This window comes from Cydia pomonella, chromosome 18 (assembly GCF_033807575.1).
Source record: "Cydia pomonella isolate Wapato2018A chromosome 18, ilCydPomo1, whole genome shotgun sequence".
Lineage (NCBI taxonomy): Eukaryota > Metazoa > Arthropoda > Insecta > Lepidoptera > Tortricidae > Cydia > Cydia pomonella.
The window spans coordinates 7,350,206-7,374,911 of NC_084720.1; the positions used below are offsets into that span (position 1 = coordinate 7,350,206).

General features: G+C 36.5%; 2 protein-coding genes across 4 annotated transcripts in view; one reads left to right on the forward strand and one right to left on the reverse strand.

Annotated features, from left to right (window-relative positions):
* LOC133527766 (ejaculatory bulb-specific protein 3-like) overlaps positions 1–19,107 on the forward strand; it is a 184,637-nt gene extending 165,530 nt beyond the window's left edge. Inside the window, exons 1-4 of one of the 3 annotated variants that reach the window (XM_061864929.1) lie at positions 15,816–15,892; positions 16,055–16,260; positions 17,566–17,692; positions 18,879–19,107. In XM_061864929.1, the coding sequence (XP_061720913.1) occupies positions 16,068–16,260; positions 17,566–17,692; positions 18,879–19,017 (459 nt within the window). In that variant the 5' untranslated portion in view covers positions 15,816–15,892; positions 16,055–16,067 and the 3' untranslated portion in view covers positions 19,018–19,107. Of the gene's footprint in view, positions 1–15,815; positions 15,973–16,054; positions 16,261–17,565; positions 17,693–18,878 lie in introns of those variants that run through there. The other 2 variants (XM_061864928.1, XM_061864930.1) reach the window with 2 other exon arrangements.
* Positions 19,108–19,653: 546 nt separating this feature from the next.
* LOC133527765 (uncharacterized) lies at positions 19,654–23,602 on the reverse strand. Its single transcript, XM_061864927.1, has 3 exons — positions 23,125–23,602; positions 22,265–22,391; positions 19,654–20,472 (listed from the first exon to the last, which is right to left on the reverse strand). Exons 1-3 carry the CDS (start codon positions 23,417–23,419, stop codon positions 20,292–20,294), a joined length of 603 nt encoding a protein of 200 aa, XP_061720911.1. The 5' UTR covers positions 23,420–23,602; the 3' UTR covers positions 19,654–20,291.
* Positions 23,603–24,706: the final 1,104 nt, after the last annotated feature.

Here is a 24,706-nt window from a genome sequence, read left to right on the forward strand (position 1 = left end):
ACTCATTGGTACGAGCCGGGGTTTGAACCCGCGACCTCCGGATTGCAAGTCGCACGCTCTTACCGCTAGGCCATCAACGCTAAACTAAACTATCCAAAATATTAAATAAATTAGAAAATACGTAACATTAATTGATCCACTATTGTAAGTGTAAGAGGGAAGTAAGTGTCAATATTCGTAGTTCTCCGACAAATCAGCGGTGGCAGCATGGTTGCATTTTTATCACTTGTCACTATGCCCGTCACTTTCGCGCTTACATACTTGTTAGAACGTGACCTGTCACGTGTTGGCTCCTTATCATTTGTCACCATGCCTGCATGGTGACAAATGATAAGGAGCCAACATAATTTGGTTTTTCTCAGAAACGCGTAAGTTTTCAGGATTGGCATGAAACAAACCTAAACTAACCTATTAACCTATCTATAGGATAACTGATTACGAAAATTCTGAAAAGTTAACGGTTACAGAATTATGAATAATGATAATCTGACTATCATTACATTATGACTTTCAATCATTATGTCGAATAAAGGAATCCGGTATCTCTGGTATCACTTACTTAAGGAAAAAATTGGTAGGTAGTTATCTACTTTATCTAGTCAATTCGGTTTTCGTAGATCCTTAGAAATAAAAAGTACGAGGAATCAATAACTGCTGAACTGATTTAGATGACATTTGATATGGACATAGGTAGTTTCAGTTGTGGGGGATATGTAATTTAATTAAAGGGTGTAAAAAGGGGGATGAAAGGTTGTAAAGGGAATCAATAATTTATTAGTAGTTAAAGTTCAAATTTCCGTTCTTAGAGCTGTCTCCATAAGAGTCAGAGGTACAAGACGACACATTAAAGCTTTTGAGTGCGAAGATAGTTCAGGAATCATATACTGAAATTCCCCCAAGACCCTTCTCTTCTACTACCTTTTCATATCACCACTGAAGGCAGTAGCAAGCAGCTTTTTTATATACTCTTTACCGTCTCCATGTTTATGTATATTGTATCTTACTGTAATATAGTACATTACGATACAAGTGCGAAAAATAGGAAATTCGAAACGAGTGGCGATAAATTAAAACACGACCGAAGGGAGTGTTTTAAATCGACACGAGTTGCGAATTACCTATTCGCACATGTATCGTACAACGTTTTACAGTACATATGGCCCTTTAAATGTTCGACACAGTAACATAATATGCTACTTCTCGCACTAGTGCTATAAAGTAGCCCCATATGTACTGTAAAATATATTTTACAAAATTTATCAAAAAAGGACTAAACGATATTAAATTTATCATTTAACTTTTCGTAAGATATAAATCATGTTTATGCATTTTTGAACAATTAGCCATCCCTTTAGGGGGTGAAAAGGGGGTGGGAGTTTGGACGGGGAATCAATAAAAAGCAGATTGGTTAAAAAAACAAACTACCCAAATTACCGCAAGTAAGTCGCGATTACGAGGCCTAAAATTGAACTTTGCGACGGACAGAGAAGGGATGAGGAGGCGTACCAGCTGTGAGACCAGCTGAGGGCAGTCTGAATCTCCACGTAATATTCTGCACGCGCCGATCATAAGTGCATAATTACGCCTCACTTCTAAGGAGTTAAAACCCAGAGTTCCAAGTAAATATTTTGTCGGGTAAAGGAAAGGATAATACCCATAGACTTTTTTAAATAAAAATCTTAGAAAAGTCTTTTGGATTTTCTCCAGAAGCAAAGCGTAAGTGACCTCATGGGGGTTCCACACCACAGACGCTGCCTCCAGTTTACTCCTAACAAGAGAGGTATAAACAATCTTGATAACAATCGCGTTGTCAAAATCACGAACGTTACGGATGACAAATCCCAATCTCCGATAGCATTCGGTAGCTAGGGTTCTCATATGAGCATGAAAGTTAAGATGCGGGTCAAATATGACACCTAGGTCTTTAATAGTGTCAACGTGTAGTTAAGTTAAGTTATAGTGTATCTTATCTTATACCTTTAAACGAGCAATTCTTGTATATATATATGTATATATATTTCTGTGATCTCGGAAACGGCTCTATCGATTTCGCTGAAATTTGGTATATGGGGGTTTTTGGGGGTATACAATCTATCTAGATTAGTCTTATGTTTGGAAAAACGCGTGTTTTCGAGTTTTCAAATTATTGAATATATTTGTACATGAAAAGTTAATGTTATGATAAAACTGGCACTAAAAATGACTTTATACGATTTTTTTGTAAAACCTAGGTTTGCAAAGGTTACTTGTCACTTTTTGACATCATATAGGATATTTAGAGTACGCCCCATAATGGCATCATTGCGATCAAAAAGGCGTTTTCCAATAAGTTACAATAAGATATTTTATTTAAAATTGGTATAACTTTAAAACTAGGCAACATCCAGAAAGGTTTATATGACATTTTAGTCTATATGTGATCAGGACTAGACTGTTGAAATGTCCTCAATGTTACACCGTGTATATTTTGTAAATCTATGAATTTTATTTATTTTTGTATAATTTGTAAATCTATTATGCACTTTTCCGGTATGTTAGATAAACATCAAATTCATGATATTCTCTTTATCTAACCTACGGTTTTAGGTTGGTAGATACGTGTTTTCGTAGGTAAACTATTATAATGCAATACGCACCTTAGTTAGATTATGATTATTTTATGTTATAAATTGAATTATTTATCTATTTTTAACGAGTTGCCTTTTTATGTATATATGCTCTACTATATATTAAACTAAATACATGTCTGACTTTACCTGTTTATATTTTTATATATTTTTAGATATTCCCAACCCACTCACTTCCGCTTTGAAATTTTTCCGTGCATTAGTTTCAAACTTGTGTTAAATATTAATACTTGCTAAATCACTGTCTGACACTGCCTTTACTGTTCCGAGCTATCTTCTTGCCCTGGGCTTCACGGAAGACCAGCGCTGTAGCATATATATGTTAGAGCATATGCTGAGTGGTGTCCAATTGTAGCCTCTATTACAGCATCATCACTGTAACTATTGCATGTTAGTATAAGTTACAAGTAGTTATAACTGTTTAGTGTATTAGATCTTCTTTCTTACTTTTTTTGTTTTCTAATGTGGTGCTGTTTGTAGATGGTTTTGCAATAAACGTTTTTCTATTCTATTCTATTCTATTCTATACGTAAGAGTTTTTGAAATAGGCACGAGTAGATAAGTATATAAGATAGGTGTTTGTTAATGTTTCGAGTTGACTCGACAATCTATTACCATGTTTGTAAATACAAAGGCGTTGATTCTGCGGAATTGACGTCATCAAACATCAGTCAATACCAATTGATCGATCTTAGCAGCAACAACGTACAGTCCGCATCTAACGTAGCAGATCAGACTATTGTCATTAAAATGATATTTATATTTTAAGATTTTTATTATTGTATGTATGTTAGTCTGTAAGGTATGTATAATAGGGCCATAGTTGCCTGAAAATAAATGATATTTAATTTAATTTTAATTTAATTGTCAAAAGTTTTAGGGGTAATAGAGTTGGAGTATTTAAAAAATTGTATGAAATCTATTTTTGCTCCTAATTTTTACAATAATAAAAAAAGCGAAAATAGTCAAACGTAGGAGCATAGCTATATATGGTTAACAGACACAAAATTATGTGAAAATATTTTCCATAATGCCAATATTATATCTAGAGAGGAAACAGGGGACTAACTAAGGGGACTTAAATGTCCTCTTAACATTTGCATAGGCTGGGCTATCAAAAGCGCTGCCCATTTAGCTTGGTTTCTCGCTTTATTGGATTTAAGGAACTATCATCAAATAATCAACAGGATTGTACAAACGTCACAAGTACGTCAGTCACAATTACGGTCGGGTTTACAAACATCTTTACAAGCCAACTTTTCTAAAATACATTTACCTACACGACCTTATTGTCAGGCGTGTAAATGTATTTTTGAATGTTGGCTTGTACCTAAATATGCTTGTGAACTCGTCAGTACAAAAACACGCGAGCTTCAAATTAGCATAAAACCTTAAAAAAAGTCAAGGACAAAACAAATTATTTGCACAACTTTTGTTGAGGTAAAAATAGTCCTTTAACATTATTCTTTCTGACCAGTTATTTCTCTCTTCCGGCTCTTACTTTTAAGTTTATATATGTGGCTTTGCATCACAGAAGGGTCCGGATGCTTCAAGTGCAATTGTCGCTTCTCTTTACCATCGCCCTACGCGACAACATTTCCATCCTCACCAGTTAGATGGTAGTCCTCAACTGTGCGTTTCTCCAGGAACTTTCTGCCTCGCACAGCTAAACTGTGGAATGAACTGTCGCCTGCGGTATTTCTGGCCCGATACGATTCCAACCTTCAAGAAAAGAGCGTACTTCCGTCTTAAATGCCCTCTGGTGTTGCACGTGTCCATGGGCGGCGGTAATCGCTTACCATCAGGTGATCCGTCTGCTCGTTTGCCTCCTGTATCATATAAAAAAATGCAATAAGGTCCTTTCCATGTTAAATTCCAACAGAAATTCTGATAAACAGTCCTTATTGCACATGAAGCATAAGGACTCTTCTCTGATGGATAGCCACATAATTCATTTTAAAGTAAGTATTTTATGCACTTACGTGTAATTTTAGAATGTGATATAAATATTTGCCTATAAAACAGGCCAAGGTGGCAATCGCTTGGGGTACGACAACGAAACGCTTTGTGTAAATAGGTACATCAAATTAGTTTTTATGTTGCTGGATTCGTTTTTATGTTGCTGGATTCATTTTTATGTTGCTGGATTTGTTTTTATGTTGCTGGATTTGTCGATCTATGAACTAAAAACAAAAACGGCCGTTTTAACTTTGGACGCCTAGATTGACGAATCCAGCAACGTTAAAAGTATTATGATGTATTCAAAAGGTATTAACAAAATACACAATACAGTACGTAACGGCCCCCTTTTTTAATCTATCATTAAATTTAAATAGGTAATCACAATTAATTAGCAGTGGCGCTAGTGAGCACTTTGATGGGCTATTAAATAAAATGTAATAACGATCAAAACACAAATACACGCGTACGAAGTCGCGGGCAACAGCTAGTAAGCAATAAAAATTGTATAACGTTTTATTTTTATAAATGGCGATCTGGTAAAACCGGTTGGCTCATATCTGCTATAAAGCCAAAGATCAACTGCTGGAGATCTGTGAATAAAGAAGGACGCACGTCCATATGACCCATTTTATTGTCATGGCACTTTTTCATCCTGAACGAATTATTTATCATCACTTAAAAGTCAATTGCACCAGTCGACATGGGGAAACAACTCAATAGTACATTTCGATACTAGTGCGGAAAGTATGTCATTACTTCACGAGTACCGAGATATCTTGCCACGAGCCGTAGGTGAGTGAAGAATGACACATACGCACGTGTATCGAACGACGTTTTTTAATACAGTTACCTAAGTATCGTTATTTACGATTATATGTGTGTCGTATATTTAAATTGTATGAAAACAATATCGAATGTTGCATTTGGAAAATTAAAACATTCTTGTAGTAAGAAATAATCGGACAGACAGATGGACATGACGAATCTATAAGGGTTCCGTTTTTTGCCATTTGGCTACGGAACCGTAAAAACGCCTCTGCTTTGACAGGCGTTTCGGCAGCTATTCCGTTCCATTCAGACAACTTATTAAGAACGGTGTTTCAATATTCAATATTAAAAAAGAAACATGTTATAATGATTTTTTTAATCTTATTTATTTTATAAGCCATACATCTTAAGATTAAGTCGGCAACATGTTATAATGATGAAGAGGTAAGTAATAAAATATGAAATATGCTTATATTTATTATTTTGACACTAACAGTAGCTTTTTATGTTTATTACGATTTTTAAAGGAAACTAACATTAACACTTATTAATAAGTAGTAATGAATTGGAACAAGTGGAAAAGTAAAAAGCACTAGTTCGCGAAATCCAACTTTCCGCACGCTAAACAGCTACGTAAAGTAGTACTTTTTGAGCAACTGTATTAAAAAAGTTGTATCTAATTACTATTACTACCTACTTACTTGTGTGATAAAAATAATTTAGAGGTAGGCGAAGGGAAGTGACGAGACGATCCCATCGCCCGTTGGTTTTACTAGTGCAATCAGTAAACGTACGGCAGCTTGTGGCGAGCTGTTGGGGAGTAGCGACCCCATGTACCCGAATTCTCCTGGGGAGTTCTGTCACCCGAAGGTGGGTGGGTGGATCGTATAGGATTATCTGCCTCTGGCTTGCCTTAGCCGGTCGTAGTGAAGTCGCAAGAACTGCGTTCTCGAGGGTAGATAAGGTGAGGAAACCTCTAAGTGGCAAGTTGGCTATATGTTTAAAGCCATGTTATCTCTCTACCCGATGTCGCTTTTTATGGTGGCCCATCTTATGGAGGCGAGTCACTGTCTGCTGGAAATAGAATTGTACACCATTTTATTAGGCATGCGTCCTGTTTTATATCTCATAGTCCAGTATGTAATCCATCGCTTTCACCCAATAGCCTAGTTCATTTTAGGTACCATCAACTCTCAATACTGCATTCCATGACACGGGCAATGGCAGCATCTGCTCGGTGTACTCCTTACATTTAATTAGTGTCTAAAGTGTCTCTACGTGTTGGCTTCGGCTCCGCACACGCCTCCTAGAGGTCCAGTACACTATTGTTTCGGGATGGGAAAGACATAGAAGTAGCCAACAATTTGTCAGCCCTAAACTCAAACTAATTGTTATGAAGATTTGTAAGTGGATTTAATCACAGAATTCTTACAACCATGGCTAAGTATTAATAAATAAAAATAAATACATATTAACGGAAATCCTTACTCAATTTGACTAAGCCCCATACTAAGCTCAAGAAGGCTTGTGTTGTGGATACTCAGACAACTATATACATACTATAAAAAATACATAGAAAACACCCATGACTCAGGAACAAAAAATATCTGTGCTCATCACACAAATAAATGCCCTTACCGGGATTCGAACCCAGGAACATCGGCTTCATAGGCAGGGTCACTACCCACTAGGCAAGACCGGTCGTTTAGGATTAGGATTATGATTATAAGCGACAATTGACACTTGAACTGTGTTGGGAGGCATAAGTCACCTTTGCTCACACTGGTAAGGTGGCAAAAGTCAATTACATGTATTCGCGGAACTAGTGTTTAGAAACGAATACCTAGAGTCGATTGCGTTTTAACGGGTGGTGAAAAGATCCTTAAACGCATGACGCAAACGTTGTTATTGATGTAAGTGTGGGTGTTTTCTTAAGATTTCTTAGTTTTAAGTTCAACTGCCTCAACCTTTTTAACCTTTCATGTTTTTGTTAGTCAAAAATCTTTAGTTTTTGAAACATCGGCTGTACTGTAGGTATAAAGCAAAAAAAATCGCTCTCGAAAAAAATACAAAAAGATGACCAAACATTCAAGAGGTTAAAATATTTATTACCCTCTTCAAATGCCAGGTAATGACGAAGGTGTAGACAAAAAGAATTCAGAAACAAAATTCATAGGATCTGATTTGAAATACAGATAATGTGCTTAACATGTCGTCTGAGAACACCATTCCATGTTAAATTATGATTATGGATCTTTTTTTTAGCTGATACACTTGTTCTTGAATTTAAATGAGTAGGTATCATCGGAGAAAATAAGATAGTAATATTTACTATTTTCTAGGCTATGATAGATACATTCTATTACATTATTAAAAGACGGCATAAATATTTGAGTAAAACGAAACTTAACTCAGCGGTTTCGAAGAAAACCTAAAGGTAAAAAAATTATTCAAAAATAAGTACCGCTGGTTTAGAGAAAGAAGAAGAACTGTAACGTTTGAATACCTACCTACCTACATCTAAAATAAGCCCTTGAGGCATTGTACCTAGGATGCTGGCAGCATATTCTCGTTGTATCGCAATACTGATACATTGTGCGAAAAAGCCGCCAGCTCTTCGATCACCAGTTACGTCAATCAGTCGCTTCGCGACTTCTGCAAATAACTTATGCCCTCTGAGACCCCATGGACTTAGAGTTTCAACGCCAAATGGTACAAAATGGTACTCTCTGCCGAGACTCTTATATTTATTACGTTTCAAAATTTCGGCGCTTTCCGCCGCTCCGCTCGCTTTTACATTAGTCCGTTGGAGGTGGGACGGTGCCAGTATATCTACGCAGGTAGCATCCCACACTAACATCCGTCCCAGGCTCCAAGGAACCAAGGCCTCTTGCCATCATCCCTGATAATGCCAGTCGACTCAAGAAGAGCAGGCACATTGATGCAATTACTTAGATTGTGGCTGATATTTTTCAAACGAATTGTAGAGATCTATATATCACTATTTGAACAAATACTCGATAATGGTAGATACTTTTAGCGCGTTATTTCATCCGCTACCTGCTATTGATGTTGACTGTACCTACTGAGAAAAGATGAAATAAACGTTATTTATTTCCTAGGGATTTTTACTTCCTACCTTCCTTATAACTGACCTTTGTTGTCGTATTTAAAACAACTGAGATACATAATAGGTTTCTTTGACCGCTGCCAAGAAGTATGCACGACTTCCAAACACAGATCATGGATTCAGATCCTGATTCGTTACAAAGGGTGTAGCAGGATAGCCTAGGAAAAATTGCCCCCAGCGATTTTGGGCCGAAACTGTAATCAAACGATGCCTTTTGGGGAGGTTATACTCTGCACAAAGTTTCATCCCTCTGTTACCCCCTGGGGGTGAAAAACACCCGATTAACCCCAAAACTGTTTTAATTATTTTTTCCTAAACTATGAAAGTGACGAATTTCAAATTTTGTACAAATATTAATAAGACTAAAAGGTATGTGCAAAAAAAATATTAACCCCCTAACCATTGAAATTCTTGTAAAAAAAAACAAAAATAAAAAAAGAATCATCCTGTATATCAAGTTTGGCTCATGGTACACACACCATTTTTTTTTTCAAAAATGAACCAGTTTATATTCTACATCATACAAAAGTTTCATGGACCTACTCCAGAAGGAACATTGCGAAATTAATATGTATTGGCTCTTTGGTGCGTACTATTCATTGAACTTCCACTAAGAGCCTTGCATTATTAATAAACAATGGCTTGCGATCGGACCGCTGCTCGTGCCCGATTTGAAAAAGGTGGGGATAAAGAAGTATGAATCAAACTCATTTGTATTTATAAAAATATTTTTAGGGTTCCGTAGTCAACTAGGAACCCTTATAGTTTCACCATGTCTGTCTGTCTGTCTGTCTGTCTGTCCGAGGCTTTGCTCCGTGGTTCTTAGTGCTAGAAAGCTGAAATTCGGCATGGATATATAAATCAATAAAACCGACAAAGTCGTACAATAAAATCTAAAAATTTAATTTTTTTTAGGGTACCTCCCCTACACGTAAAGTGGGGGTCAATTTGTTTTTTGCTTCAATCCTACAGTGTGGGATACCCGTTGGAAAGGTATTTCAAAACTAATAGGGGTCTTCAACAAACATTTTTTGATAAAGTGAATATATTCGGAGATAATCGCTTCGAAAGAAAAAAAAAAATAAGTCCCCCCCTCTAACTTTTGAAACATAGGTCCAAAAAATATGAAAAAAATCGTAGAAGTAGAGCTTAAGAAAGACATTAAATGAAAACTATAGCAGACATGATCAGTATAGCTGTTTTTGAGTTATCGCAAAAAGTTTCCCCTTCATAGTAAAAAGACTTACTTTAATTAGGTACTATATATATGCAAATTTGCCTATTTATTTAACTCGCGTGAAAGGTACCGTTTCATCCCTTGGTTAACAATTTACTATACTTTAAGCTCCAGTTTAGCTCATTGTGACGGAATAGTAACTACGGAACCCTACACTGAGCGTGGCCCGACATGCGCTTGGCCGGTTTTTTTAAAACTATTTTGGTTTCGGGACCGAGACGTTGCGTATTAAGCATGATACGAGTATAATGATTAGTGGCTACGAAATAGTACGTTTATTTTAATTTCGCAATGTTCCTTCTGGAGTAGGTCCATGAAACTTTTGTATAATGTAGAATATAAATTGCTTCATTTTTGACAAAAAAATGGTGTGTGTACCATGAGTCAAACTTGATATACAGGGTAATTCTTTTTTTATTTTTGTTTTTTTACAAGAATTTCAATGGTTAGGGGGTTAATATTTTTTTGCACATAGCTTTTAGTCTTATTAATAATTGTACAAAATTTGAAATTCGTCACTTTCATAGTTTAGGAAAAAATAATTAAAACAGTTTTGGGGTTAATCGGGTGTTTTTCACCCCCAGGGGGTAACAGAGGGATGAAACTTTGTGCAGAGTATAACCTCCCCAAAAGGCATCGTTTGATTACAGTTTCGGCCCAAAATCGCTGGGGGCAATTTTTCCTAGGCTATCCTGCTACACCCTTTATGAATTTAAGAAATTTATGACCTAATTCAAAAAAGATTGAAGCTTATTAATACATTTATATTTTAAATAATTTTTATATCAATATTGAGATTATTGAGAAGATAAAAAGGTCAGAGGAATTTATTTATTTATTTAAACTTTATTGCACACATAAAGAAAAATGTACAAATGGCGAACTTAATGCCAAAAGGCATTCTCTACCAGTCAACCATTGTGTCAAACAGAGACATTTGTGTATGTTGGTGCAGGAAAAAATAATAACAAATAATAAGGAAAAAATTAAACGTGAAGTTAAAACTAACAAAGATTAAACCTCTTTAACCGTTATGACAGCACTTTGATTATGAAGAAAATAAAATGTCACTCTTGAATGAGATACGATTTTTCTAAAGTAACCAGGCTTCGATGACATTCAGTTTGCACGTCACCATGATGTCACGTGTCCGTCTTACGAATTTTTAATCTAACGGTCACGTAACCTGACGCGACTGACGGTCACGTCACCTGACGCAAGTTTAAAATGTTTTCCCCATCACAAAAAGTGCACAGCGCCGCTAAAAAAGTTTCCACTTCAAAAAACATGACTGTAGTTGTGACTGTAAGCTTAAGGGCACTGTGTATCAATATGCTGTTTTAAGGGTTCCATAGGCAACCAGGAACCCCAGGAACCCTTATAGTTTTGCTTTGTCCGTCTGTCTGTCTGTCTGTCCGTCTGTCCTTCTACGGCTTAGCTCCTTGCTCATTAGTGCTAGAAAGCTGCAATGTGGTATGGGTTTATAAATCAATCACGCCGACAAAGAGGTAAACTTAAAACCCCCATTCATGGCAGCATAGTGTAATGGACGGTTAACTATTATACCCTACACTAAGATTTAGTATGGGTTTCGCTTCCAAAATAACAAAAACGGAACCCTTAGAACGTTTTCACGTTGTCCGATCTAATATGTAGAATCCAACATCTGCGTACATAGACCGCGGGAGCGCCATCTTTAGCAGACACGCATACTACACCAAACATTATGCCTACACAAACGCAAGCAACAAATATTATCCGTCCGACAGCTGACGGGGGGCTCCGATATGGCTCAAATTATCGGCCGCAGCCCTCCGACACCGAAAATTTGTGATTCAGCGGTATAGCCGGCTATCGAATTTAGTCGTCGAATTGGAATTTTAACCGTGATTGTGGTTGGTCAGTGCCTCCGAGCTGGAAAACTGTGTTGGGTACTACGTCGGTGGACAGTGTGGACGAACCATTAGCGAACGACGAAGTGAGTGTTGTGTGTAACCCATTATTTGACAATAATGCCGTAAACGAGGGTAGTTTCTCGCCCCCCTTGCCGCCACCGGCGCCCGCGCCTTGTCATCGGGCGCGGAGGGCTGCGGCCCGCAGTCTGCGCCGGTCCGTCAACGCAAGCTCCTGACGACATTCCTTGGAACGGAATGAAACATTTCGAGCGTTTTCGAATTAATATACGTGAGTGACCCGTTGTAATATATTTAATATACTTAGAACGCGCCTATTATAGACGAGTCACAAATGCCACAATACTGCTTATTAGTATTTGACTACAACTGGTCGATGGGGTTTACCCTACAACAGGAGGCCATTGGATGATAACAGTGAAGGGATTGATTGTTATCTTAAGGTATAAAACGTAATGGATAGACTTCTCTCGATCGCCTTAACGATTTACACGCGACGCGAATTTACCTTAATTACTTCGCAATCTCGCACTTTTTAAGGAAAACCATAATATTATCAACAGTTTATATAAAGAAATATTTTATTAAAATATATTCTATTTATTGACAATAACAATATACATAATGGATATATACAGATGATTACTATAACTAGCTTATATCTAAAATAGGCCCTTGAGGCATTGTACCAAGGATGCTGGCGGCATTTCCTCGTTGTATCGCAATACTGATACGTTGTGCGAGGAAGCCGCCAGCTCTTCGGTCACCAGTTACGTCAACCAGACGTTTCGCGATTTCTCCAAAAAACTTGTGCGCGCTGGGACCCCATGGACCTAGAGTTTCAACGCTAAAAGGTACAAAATGGTACTCTCTACCGAGGCTCTTATATTTATTACGTTTCAAAATTTCGGCGCTTTCCGCCGCTGCGCCCGCTTTTACATTAGTCCGTTGGAGGTGGGACGGTGCCAGTGTGTCTACGCAGGTAGCATCCCACACTAACATCCGTCCCAAGTTCCAAGGAACCAAGGACACCCCATCAGGCCTCTTGCCATCATCATTTATATCAATTTCTAGTTAAAATATTTGTCAATTATTAATATTTCAGTCGAAAAAAACTTTCTAGACTTAGAGATTTTAGGTTATAATAATGTCAAATGCTAAGGGAATCTGAGGGAGGCAACAGGGGAATCTGAGGGAGGCAACAGGGGAATCTGAGGGAGGCAACAGGGGAATCTGAGGGAGGCAACAGGGGAATCTGGAGCCGGCAGCTTTCTCGCGCAGGGGATTGCTATCGCAATACAGCGCGGGAACGCTGCCTGCGTGATGAGCACCTTGCCGAGGGGCCTAGGCTAGGTAGTTTTTAGGATTTTTTTTAGTTAGGTTTAGTTTTAGTTTTGTTATCATAATTTTATATATAATATATTGTTTATATAATAATCGTAATATGATAAATTATTGAGAGCGTTATAAAGAAAAAAAAAAATGCTAAGAAATGTTTGTTTGTCATATTTGTTTACATTATTTGCTATTTATTTTAAATTCACTTTAGGTACCTATCGCTAGCGACACGTCATAAATATTCGTAGTGAAGTCAAAGCTTCCGCTTTGCTTTTCTTCGTGAGCCTTCGATAAGTGCTCAGTTTTCTGAATATTAAGCAAGTCGGTGGAATAAGTAGTTTTTCATGGATGCGCCGCCACTGGTAAAGCTAAACTCAAGGTGATTCTACCGGCTTTGACCCGAATATATTTAAAAAAAAATACAAAATACAAATACGTTTATTTCATTACTTTTTACAGCAGTTCATAGGTACAAATATGTATTAGGTAGTGGTAAGTAGTCCATCTTAAGTACAAGGTGTAGGTAGGTATTTATCTCAACTATGTGCAACAATTTGATTGTGTAAGTAATGAAAAAGGAATATTTTTAACCAAGCGATTATTTTTTTAAACATTGCGGTTAGCTACATGTTTTTCCTTATTAGAACGGAAGTCGTGTTTTTGATAGCCAACAGTACAATTAAAAGAGCAATGCCTTTGTGTAACAGATTAGAGATTACGCCCGAAAAATCATCGGAGTTTAGCTATAGGTACAAAAAATAAGGTATAAGGAACTGATGAATTAATGTTTTACAAAAAAACTTAGAATTTTTATTTTTCCTCATTAAATAATTGAGCTAGGGATTTAGGGAGCTAGAGGAGCTGCCTCGGTGTACCTGGAGAGGATGGAAGAGGATTGTGCCGTGAGAGGAACGCATGTGGGGCACCCGGGTGGAAAACGTCCGTCCAGGCATCCCAGATACCACTGGAGTGACGAGGCCCTAAAAGACCTGTCCACCTTTGAAATACCCAACTGGCCTGAAGTGGCGCAGAATAGGGCAGAGTGGCGCTCTCTTGTGTCAGAGGCCAAGATCCTGCTTGGGTCAATATGCCAGTGAAGTAGTAGTACTAAATAATTCAGCACACAGTGTACCTATCACTACTTTGTATTTATCCAAAACGTGGCACTTACTGACGCGACGACTATATATTTTTTTCTATTAAATGCACTCTGAAATTATCCTTTAAAAATTGTTTCATGGTAGTTAGATTAGTTAGCTAATAAAACCTACGCTCGTTTCAATTTGCGGTTGTATTAAAATTAAAAATACGCACTGTATTACACGTCGTGGTAATTTTCTCTTTGAGAGCTATCATCACGATGACGCACAGATGCCCTTGTTCTTCAGTGCGGAGTCACGGAGGTCAGGGGTGACGTTGAGATTATTCGCATCTAAATGATGATGATTCATGATTCATGACACATCAAGTTTTACTCGAACGTGCTTTGAATTTTTATTATTGTTTATTACATAAATGTTTCAATGATGGACATGTCACAGTCTGAAATAAGTATAGGTAAAAAACTGTCTGTCAATTGTTGGAATTATGCTGTCAAACACTAGGACTCTGTCCTCAGTGGCAGATTTACGATGAAATTTAATTTTATCGTCATCACATCACCACTCACTTACTCGTCTGATCGTCTCACTGCTGGGCACAGACCGGCCTCAATATATGACCTACTGGAGAGTTTAAGGCTATAAGCAATTTTGGCTCATGTTGATTGAGGATTTCACACACAGCTTTGAAATTCTTGGCAGATGTAGGTGTTTCGTATTGCCGCGCTCGAAAGCTGACATTCGTTCATTGCCGCATTACTGCCGTGGTTAGAACGTTCAAGCCAAGAAAATTGAGAATCCCATTGCCGCAGAGTAACATCGCAACAGTAACGCTGCTGCTGTCGTCCTCCCTATGTGATTACTGTAGTTCTCTTTTTTAATGCCTTCATGATTTCGTAGAACGAGATCCTCAATGCGCTAAATTTTGACAGTTGGTTCCATTGTCATGATCTGATGATGGAATCCTATAAAATTGAGGGCACTCTTCAACTATTCTAGGCACATATAATAAAGTGATATGTTTACTTTTAAAGTAACTCATTCTCTCGAAGAGTATTTGGTGAAGAAAACCATAAAATGATGGTACACTATTTTGAGAAGTCGGTTCTTTCCTTAAGTTTCCCTTACGTTTCCGCCATTTTACCTCATTATCTGTAAATCACAATCACTTATAGTGATTTTACAATTGTTTCTCGTTTGTGCGCTATGTGTTGCACTCGACTTCATTTTACAATTGTTTCTCGTTTATGCGCTAAGTGTTGCACTCGACTTCGTTTTATTAATTGGTAAAGACTCGTATTAATTAAAATGAAAAACTTATTCTACATCACTGAATTCAAATAATCATTCAATATTTCCACTGAGAAGTTGGACTAATATATCTTTTTTTTTATAAATAAATAAATGTTTATTCAAAAAACATACCTACAACTTCCGCCAAACCAGAGTATGTTTTGTTGGCAGACAAGGCTCCAAATAACATTAGGCAAAGGTTCTTTATCTGTTAGCTATCTATAGCTGTTAATATTAATAATAGCAAATCTTGTTGTGCTATCTCGTTTCTTCGGTGATGAAATACAGTGCTAAAAATTTACCCAAATCTTTTCCTGCAACATTTTGAATGTAAACTCTTAATTTCTACTCATTTATTGCGACGTTTGTGGCTGATGTACAAACAAAAATACATTTATATACCTTCTGTGGCATTGCATGCAATAAAACATTTTCCAATTTAAGTATTTACACTAGCATATAAAGGAAAATCGTCGAACTGAGAACAGACCAAAGAATGTTTTATCTTGGCGCAGTGCTTCCAAGTAAAATATACTACATAATATCGCTTTAAGTTAAACACCTACTCCTCCTTTCTTGATTCTTTCTGACCCACTAAACTAAAGTAATAATAAGTAACCAAATTACTGTGTCCGGCAATACTAACAAAACACTTAAAATCCATTACATCGCCATATTTTCCGCAGGCGCTAGTTCACAATGAAAAGACTCGTCTTCCTCGTGTTCCTCATTCTCCTGGTCTGCCAAAGCCACGGCGAGGAACAAACGTATACAACCAAGTACGACGGCATCGATCTAGACGAGATCCTGGCTTCCAGCCGGCTGCTCACCGGCTATGTCAACTGTTTGTTAGACCTGAGGCCGTGCACGCCTGATGGAAAAGAGTTGAAAAGTAAGTTAGCACCTATTTGACTTATCATAGCGACGGGAAGAACTAAACATTTGTTTAGGTATATATTGGAAGTCGCACCTATACGACGACGACTGGTCTGGCCTAGTGGGTAGTGACCCTGCCTCCGAAGCCGATGATCCCGGGTTCAAATCCTGGTAAGGGCATTTATTTGTGTGATGAGCATTGATATTTGTCCCTGAGTCATGGGTGTTTTCTATGTATTTAAGTATTTATAAATATTTATATATTATATATAATAAAAATAAAATAAAAAGCCTTTTATTTCATGCAAAGAACAATTACATTTTTAAGGTGAGAAAAAACAAAAATTAATGATTTAAAAAAGTAATATGAATTATATATTATGTGTTTTCTTTTTTTTGGTTGTTGCACGAACCCCTCCTCTTAGGTGAAGGTGAAGGCCTCCTCTAAAGATTTCCATTTTTCTCTGTCCTGAGCTATTTGTGGCCAGCAGGGCCCCGCTACTTTTATTATGTCGTCTGCCCATCTGGCATGAGGTCTCGCTCTCCGACGCTTTCCCAGTGGGCCCTTCCATTTCGTTACCCTGCTAGTCCATCTCTTGTCCTTTAGCCTTGCTACGTGCCCTGCCCACTTCCATTTTTGTGTTTTAGCGTAAGTTAAGGCATCCTTGGCTTTGGTGATATTTCTAATTTTTGTGTGACGAATTTTTTGAATTTTTTTAATATTAAGCATGCTTCGTTCTATTCCACGTTGGCATTATATATATCGTTGTCTAAGTACCCTCAACACATTATTGAGCTTACTGTGAGGCTTAGTCAATTTGTGTAATAATGTCCTATAATATTTATTTTATTTATTTATTAAATAGTATTTTTCAAACTCGAAGGGTAGGGAGACAGGTGTCTACTCCATGTAAGTAATATATTATTATAACCTACCAAAGCCAAATCTGGCAAAATTTTATTGAAATGACACTTGTCAACGTGCCCATCAAGTTTGAAAAATACTATACATAAGCTTGCTGTGACTATTCAAATAAGCCTCTAGACGTAGTTTAACAGACACAACTTAGGTAGGCAGGTGTTCGTAAATATTTGTGTCACTTGTGTCTGGTTTTAAGGTTTTGTCATTTAGATAAGTAATACTTACTGCCAACATTATTCATCCAAATAGCAAGAACTCTACGCTAACCTGGTGTGTGCCAACTTACTGTTGGAACCAAGGAAATAGTTTCTATAGATGACGTTCTTAATAAGCAAAAAGCCTGCAATATGTAGGCACAAAATCATTCTAATGTAACTTCCGAATAAAAATTTATTACAGAGAACCTACCCGACGCCATTTCCAATGACTGCATCAAGTGCACGGAGCGGCAGAAGCAGGGCGCCGATAAGGTGATGCACTACATTATCGACCACCGACCTGACGACTGGGAGAAGCTCGAGAAGAAGTAAGAAAATTTTCCATGCTTAATATATAACATACCTAAAATGTTGATATTTTTTCTTTTTTATTGTGGAATGCACCACATTATAATTTATAAATTGTATATACAGATGTCAATCACAATGAAAAAATCAACGATGATCAACTCTGGCCAACGTGGGACTCGAATCCACATTTTAGGATTGCCGGTTCAACGCGTTACCAATAGGGTTGTTTCCATCTACAAATCTTAGGGCAGAATTGTATCCCAATAAATTATTTTGGATTATAAGAACATGTTAAACTACTTTTAGGGGACCTGTAATGACCATATTTTTGTAAATATTTAATTAAAAATATCTTTTGGCACACGTCACGTGACCAAACTCGAAACGTCTTTGAAGGTTAGGCGATAAACAACAAATGACAAGTGTCTGTTGACAGCTCGTATCTTCTACGTGTGTATGTAGTTATGTGTCAAACCGTAAACTGTGACGTCACACAATTTTCAAAGAGCGTTTCGGGCGCGATAGCATCCGTCAAAATATATTTTGTTAATTTAACATATTTAAAGCCGTTTTTAGTATAAAAGTTGAATTTTAGGGCAACTTTTAGTTAATATAGAACGTAATACAAGCGTTTCAAAAAATTGGAAACAACCCTATTGCGCTAGCCAATTGTGTTGGCCAGGGTTGACCATCGTTGATTTTTTCATTGTGATTGACATCTGTATATACAATTTATACATTTTATAACTAGGTTATTTCAGATGCATTTTTTTTTTTGTCACACTGGAGAACATCAAACGCCTGTGGTTTTATTTCAAGCAATTGTTGATAAAGCAGATATTTGCAGACGATGTTGTTTCAACGGTCGGTTGAGGCAAATATGTCGACACCGTTGAAATCTACCATTCCTCGTGGGCTAGTCCAAGCTAAGGTTATATTCATAGCATAAATATAACCAAAAGCCATGGAATAAATTAAACAAAATGAAATAAGTATGAGTTTCTGTATCAGTCGCGAACTATTTATATTTTTATTTCTATGGAATCTTAAATCTGCCTACATTTTAGTTTTGTAATATTACAATAAATAAATTGAAAGAAATGGAATTTTAACCGTGGTTTAAAAGATATCTAAGACACGTTGTACATGTATTGAATATTGTTAACAAGTTATGAATTAGGTACCTAAATAATTATTTTTCAGATACAACTCCGATGGATCCTACAAGCAAAAATACCTGGACACCAAAGTTAACAAGGAAGAGAAAACAAACGAAAATGAAAAACCAGCAGAAGGAGAAACTACCGAGGAAACAAACACCGAAACATCCAATGAAAAGTAAGAAAACTGAAGAACAAAATCATGAAGAAATGGCTATGAAAACAGGACATACCGATTAGAAAGTCGCTAATAAAAGGGTTTCTTATAATGAGTCGGGTAGTTTATTGTATTTTACGTCTGCTAAGTCAGCGGCATATAATTCACAAAGGAATAATGTACTTACTTGAATTTATACATCATCGGTGCCCTAACCTAAGTAGGTACAGTCAGCATCAATAGTAGCGGATGAAACAACGCGCCAAAAGTATCTAATATTCCGGATAATTTTTCCAAATATAGATAAATCTCTAAAATTTACATTCAAAAGTATATCTTTTACCGTCTTAATTGTTCTACATACTACTACTACTACTACTACTACCACCACATTTTGTTAAGTTGTAACAGAATGGTAGATACTTTTGAAACCTTGTTTGATCCGCTACTTTTGATGCTAACTGTACTATCCACATGTCTATAAGTACAGCTAGTATGGCGGCGGGCGTATTTAAGTTGGTGCACTTTATACTGTACCTTATACCTTAAATCGCATTGTTCAAGGAGTCTCATTTCTGGCTGACTTGGCTGACTGGTCTTGTAGAATTTTTGAGTCAAAAGGATTTCGCGTGGGTATGAAAAAAATGAATAAAACAAAATGTATGTTATCCCATTTGTAATACAACATTAATATTAATGGGGCCTATTTGACTCATCGTCACTTTTAGCATAGGTTTATGGTTAGCAAGTAGGTTAGGTATCAACCTTTCCTTCTCACGATTCGAATAGGCCCGTAAATGTAATTATTGTACAATGATTTATATTAACAATTATAAATTACAATCAGCCTAATACAATTCAATCATGCATCATTTAAGGGTTCTTACGTCTCACTTTTAATACAAGCAAAGGATTCATCAAATTAATTTCAGGGATACGTTTTTATATGAGTGGCAGTAGAGTTTGATACCATTCAGACCGACAATTTCGTCAATAAGGGCTGATTTAGACGGCACGCAAACTCGCATGCGATTTTAGTTACATTGCGGACTATTGAGGTTACATCCAATTCGGCCAACCGATCAAATACCGCAATGTAATGAATCGCATGCGAGTTCTCGCACCGTGTAAATGAGCCCTAATATATCAAATAAAAAGGTGGTTTAAGTACCTATACCTATAATTTTATTGGGATGGGCCCCTCAATTTATTGTGCAGCGCTTCTGCCCCTCTGCTTTCAAACATTAAAGATAAATATTACTTTAAAATGGCACAATTATAATCCTAGAAACTAAACCGCTATTCCATAACCTTTTCCATAAGGTACCTCTTCACTCTCACCTTGGCACCGGGTAGAATGAATCGGTTGGCACGCACACTTATCACTTCTTCAGGCTCGCCTACGGTCCTGTATCGGTCCGTGTCTGGTACGGAGGTTGTCCGTTTGTTTATATATTGCTCCTTTACCAGAAGGGCAATCCTACAACGTTTATTAAGATATATAGAATAGCACGAGTCGTTACAAATTGAGGCATTAAATAATCTAATTAGATAAACTAGTGGCTCTGGGAGCTGTAGACCTGGCATTGAGCTTCCGTTAATGTAAAATTTCCAAAAACTGAATCGACAAAAAATCTATTCAATCATAGAATCCAAGCCCCTAGTGTAAATTTATTCGTTAGCGTTACTTGACGTACGCGTTTGCGTTAAGTCTCATTTTTTATGGGATTTCAAAACAGCGCACCAAGCGGAACATTTTGGAAACTTAAAATCCCATACAAAATGACACGAAACGCAAACGCGTACGTCACGTCATGCCATCGAATAAATTTACACTAGGGGTACTGGTCATAGAATAGGGTTGTTTCCAATTTTTTGAAACGCTTGTATTACGTTCTATATTAACTAAAAGTTGCCCTAAAATTCAACTTTTATACTAAAAACGGCTTTAAATATGTTAAATTAACAAAATATATTTTGACGGATGCTTTCGCGCCCAAAACGCTCTTTGAAAATTGTGTGACGTCACAGTTTACGGTTTGACACATAACTACATACACACGTAGAAGATACGAGCTGTCAACCGACATTTGTCATTTGTTGTTTATCGCCTAACTGTCAACAGTGTCAATCAGAGAGTTGTGACGTCATCAGAATCTTCAAAGGCGTTTCGAGTTTGGTCACGTGACGTGTGCCAAAAGATATTTTAAATTCAATATTTACAAAAATATGGTCATTACAGGTCCCCTAAAAGTAGTTTAACATGTTCTTATAATCCAAAAGAATTTATTGGGATACAATTCTGCCCTAAGATTTGTAGATGGAAACAACCCTATTTCACGAGAGTCGGCTAAGTATTGCGCCCTGTAGAGAAGAACATCTGGACATACGAAAGCAAAATGCCCGAGTCAAAATGGAGACTTTCGTCAACGCTACGGTCAATAAATCATACTTTCTTTTAAGAAAAAAAGTACATACATAGGTCACTAGATAAGTTTTGCAATAGACAAGTATGAAACAAAGATGTGGCGTAACACATATAATTTTTAAAACTATATTTCCATAGACAATGATTGCTCGGAAAACATTTACTTTATTTTTAAACTTACTTATTAAAAAAATCTAAACTTTGTATAAAATTAAAATGTTGAATAAAATATGTGTAAAACGTCCTTAGCTAGCTCACGCCGACGTTTTCAAAGTTTAAATCAAATTTTTTAATAAGTAAATTTAAAGTAAATGTTTTCCGGCCAAACATTGTCTATGGAAATATAGTTATAAAAAATATATGTGATAGGCCACCACATTGTTTCATATTTTTATATTGCAAAACTTATCTAGTGACCTATGTATTTAAATAGAAAATTTCAAGACTATTCAAGAAAAATTAAAACAGAAAAATACAGCTACCTACTCGTTTTCCTATTCGGTAAGGTCTTGAGCTTTACTTATTTTCTAATTTAGAAACATTAGAATGAGAAAAAAATTAAAATTAAATCGTGGGATTCATGTCAGATTTATGTAGTCAACTTCTTTTGAGCAGCGGTGTGGCTAATTCTTTATCGGTAGTGTTTTAATATGCATAATCCCCTTATTAAATTTTTGGTATTTTTGTAACTGAATTCAAATTAATAATGTTTCGGAATAAATTAGTATGGGACGATAATGCGTGGTGACTGGTGACAAGTCGTTATAATTAGCTGCTCTAACACGTGCTACGTGATGTTTGCTCTTATCCCAAGATCCTCTGAATCTTCTTGATGCCGTCGTACCTGGTGAGGAACAGCTTCCAGGAGGAGGGGTCGTACGCCATCATGGCCGCTATGACCCGCCCGGCGTTCTCTTTTTGCGCCGTCGAACAATCCTTACAGTCGTCTTTGATAGCTTGAATTATGATACCTTAAAAAAAAAAAAGACAATTTAAAATATCCTTATTTATATATTACGACCAATAATAAAGAATAGAATTGAATAGATTAGAAAATATTTATTTGGCATAAAATCGAACAAAAACAACAAAGTAAATAATTGCACGTACACCAAATAGGATGCCGCTCAGCATAAGCCGTGTCTTTTAGACGCGGCACTGGTTTTCAGGGCACCCAAACTTAAAAACTAAAACTTAAAACTAAAATAGAACAGAATAGCAAGAGAACAGGAACAGAACATGTGTAAGAAAGGAAGAGAGAGAGATTTAACAAATATTTATTGTTGACTATTTATAATAGGTAGTTAAGAATTCTCTCAACAAACAAGGCGATTGATAAACACACTCAAATCAGTTCATCCATTTCGATGGAAGCTACGATGGAGTTTAAAAAGATTCATTAACATAATATATGCATATTGTCTTCTCAAGCCTTATGTGCAAGTGACGATACTGTGTACTATGCAAAACGTCTTGCAAAAATGCAAGGCCATTTTCATTTTTGCAAGACGTTTCATTCATAAATTGTGTCGTTGCAGTTAGGAAAATGAAAGTAACAAGCAGCTTACACTACTACTTAGCAACAATTGAAAACATAATTCATTTGAAACATCGTTGATTACCTAAGCACGGCTGTCCTATTGGCATTTAAGCAAGCCGGCAACCGAAACGGCGGACAGAATTTAAAACAAGGAAAACACTTACTTTTCGTCTCTTTCATATCCTTAGAGCAATAATGATCAGCTGACATCAAACATTTCACATCCCTCACGGGCAGCGGCTTAATCAGCTCATTCAATCTAATTTTAGCTTTCGACGCCTTTTTTTCAACCTCGTCCACAACCGAATTTAGTATAGTAAAATCTTCATCACCGTACATCACATTGTAACCCATACTCGTCACCCCTTCGCTCATGGTTCTGTCGATTCCACCGGCCGTCGGTTCTGCCGATGTTAGCCGAAGAGCCAAAAGACAGGACAGGACAATTTCGGACAACATTGCTGGAAGCTGGCGTTGTTCTGATGGCGAGTGATGGTCCAGTGCCGAGTAAGTAGCCGGTGATGCAAGTGCACGTGATGTTAATTGTCCTGTTACTTGTTTGTTTACAATAACAGAATGAGAGTTGTCAGGAGTTAACAACAGTTTGGTTAGACAATGGGAATCATTATGTTCTTGATTATGGGTTAAGTTTAACAAAGTTGTTGCGTTAATTAATATGTAGGTAATGTGTAATTGCTTAATACGAACTGCTATTATATTAATAATAGCTTTACTACCATACATGCCTACCTATTTAGGGTTCTAGAGAGATTTTTAGGTAAAGGTTTAAAATCCTAAAACACTTTTATTTTTTAAATGATTCACAAAAAACTGTAAAAAATAGATTGAGTTCACGTGCCAATAACTCTTATAAATTGACGAAAAAAATATTGAAAATCGGCAAAAAAACTAGTGTCATCATATCTGTCTGTTAAAGATTTTTTTTAAATCCAACTAGAAATAAATACTTTCATTAATTTAATTAATTATTGCACATATTTACACATAAAAGACAAAACAATGAATAATATGTAAATATGTTCATAAACGAGCTTATTCCTAATGGGATTATAAATGAAATTATAAATTAATATCAAGTCGATGTCGTTATTATAGTTGACGACCCCTGTGCTTAGGATATTCGGGGCGCGCGTGCGTCGATCGTCCACAAACAGCCTTCGTCCCGCAGCATACCAAGTGGCAAACACTAATGTTGACGTTCCAATGGCTACCGTTTACAATCTCGTCCCTTTTCTTACGCAGTCAACATTATCAATATTTGCCTGCTATATAATATAATAAAACCTCTGAGAAGTTGCAATAGTTTTAGATAAGGTACCTAGTGTGGCTGCGAGATACGAGGGCTGATCCGAAAGTTGTTAGTTGCTTAGGCTGTACTTATGCAAAAAAAAAAATATTTATACTATTGTGAGGGATATTTCAATGCTACTTATGACCAGCATTTTTATTTTTATTTAATGCAAATAGTTTTTTTATTATTATTTTCAACTGAAAGCTGTTTTGTATGGAGTTACGAATTGCTTAGAAAAAACGGCAATTTTTGGCACAATTAAATGAATTTCGTATTGAAATCTTTGAAAATTGAACTTAAATTTACCCAGGACTGATTATTATCTTCCTTCTGATATTTTCAATGTATAAATAAATAATTAATCTTATGTGCATATATATATTTTTTTAAATATCAGAAATTTTTACTTTTAATGAAAGGACTCATCGTTGACA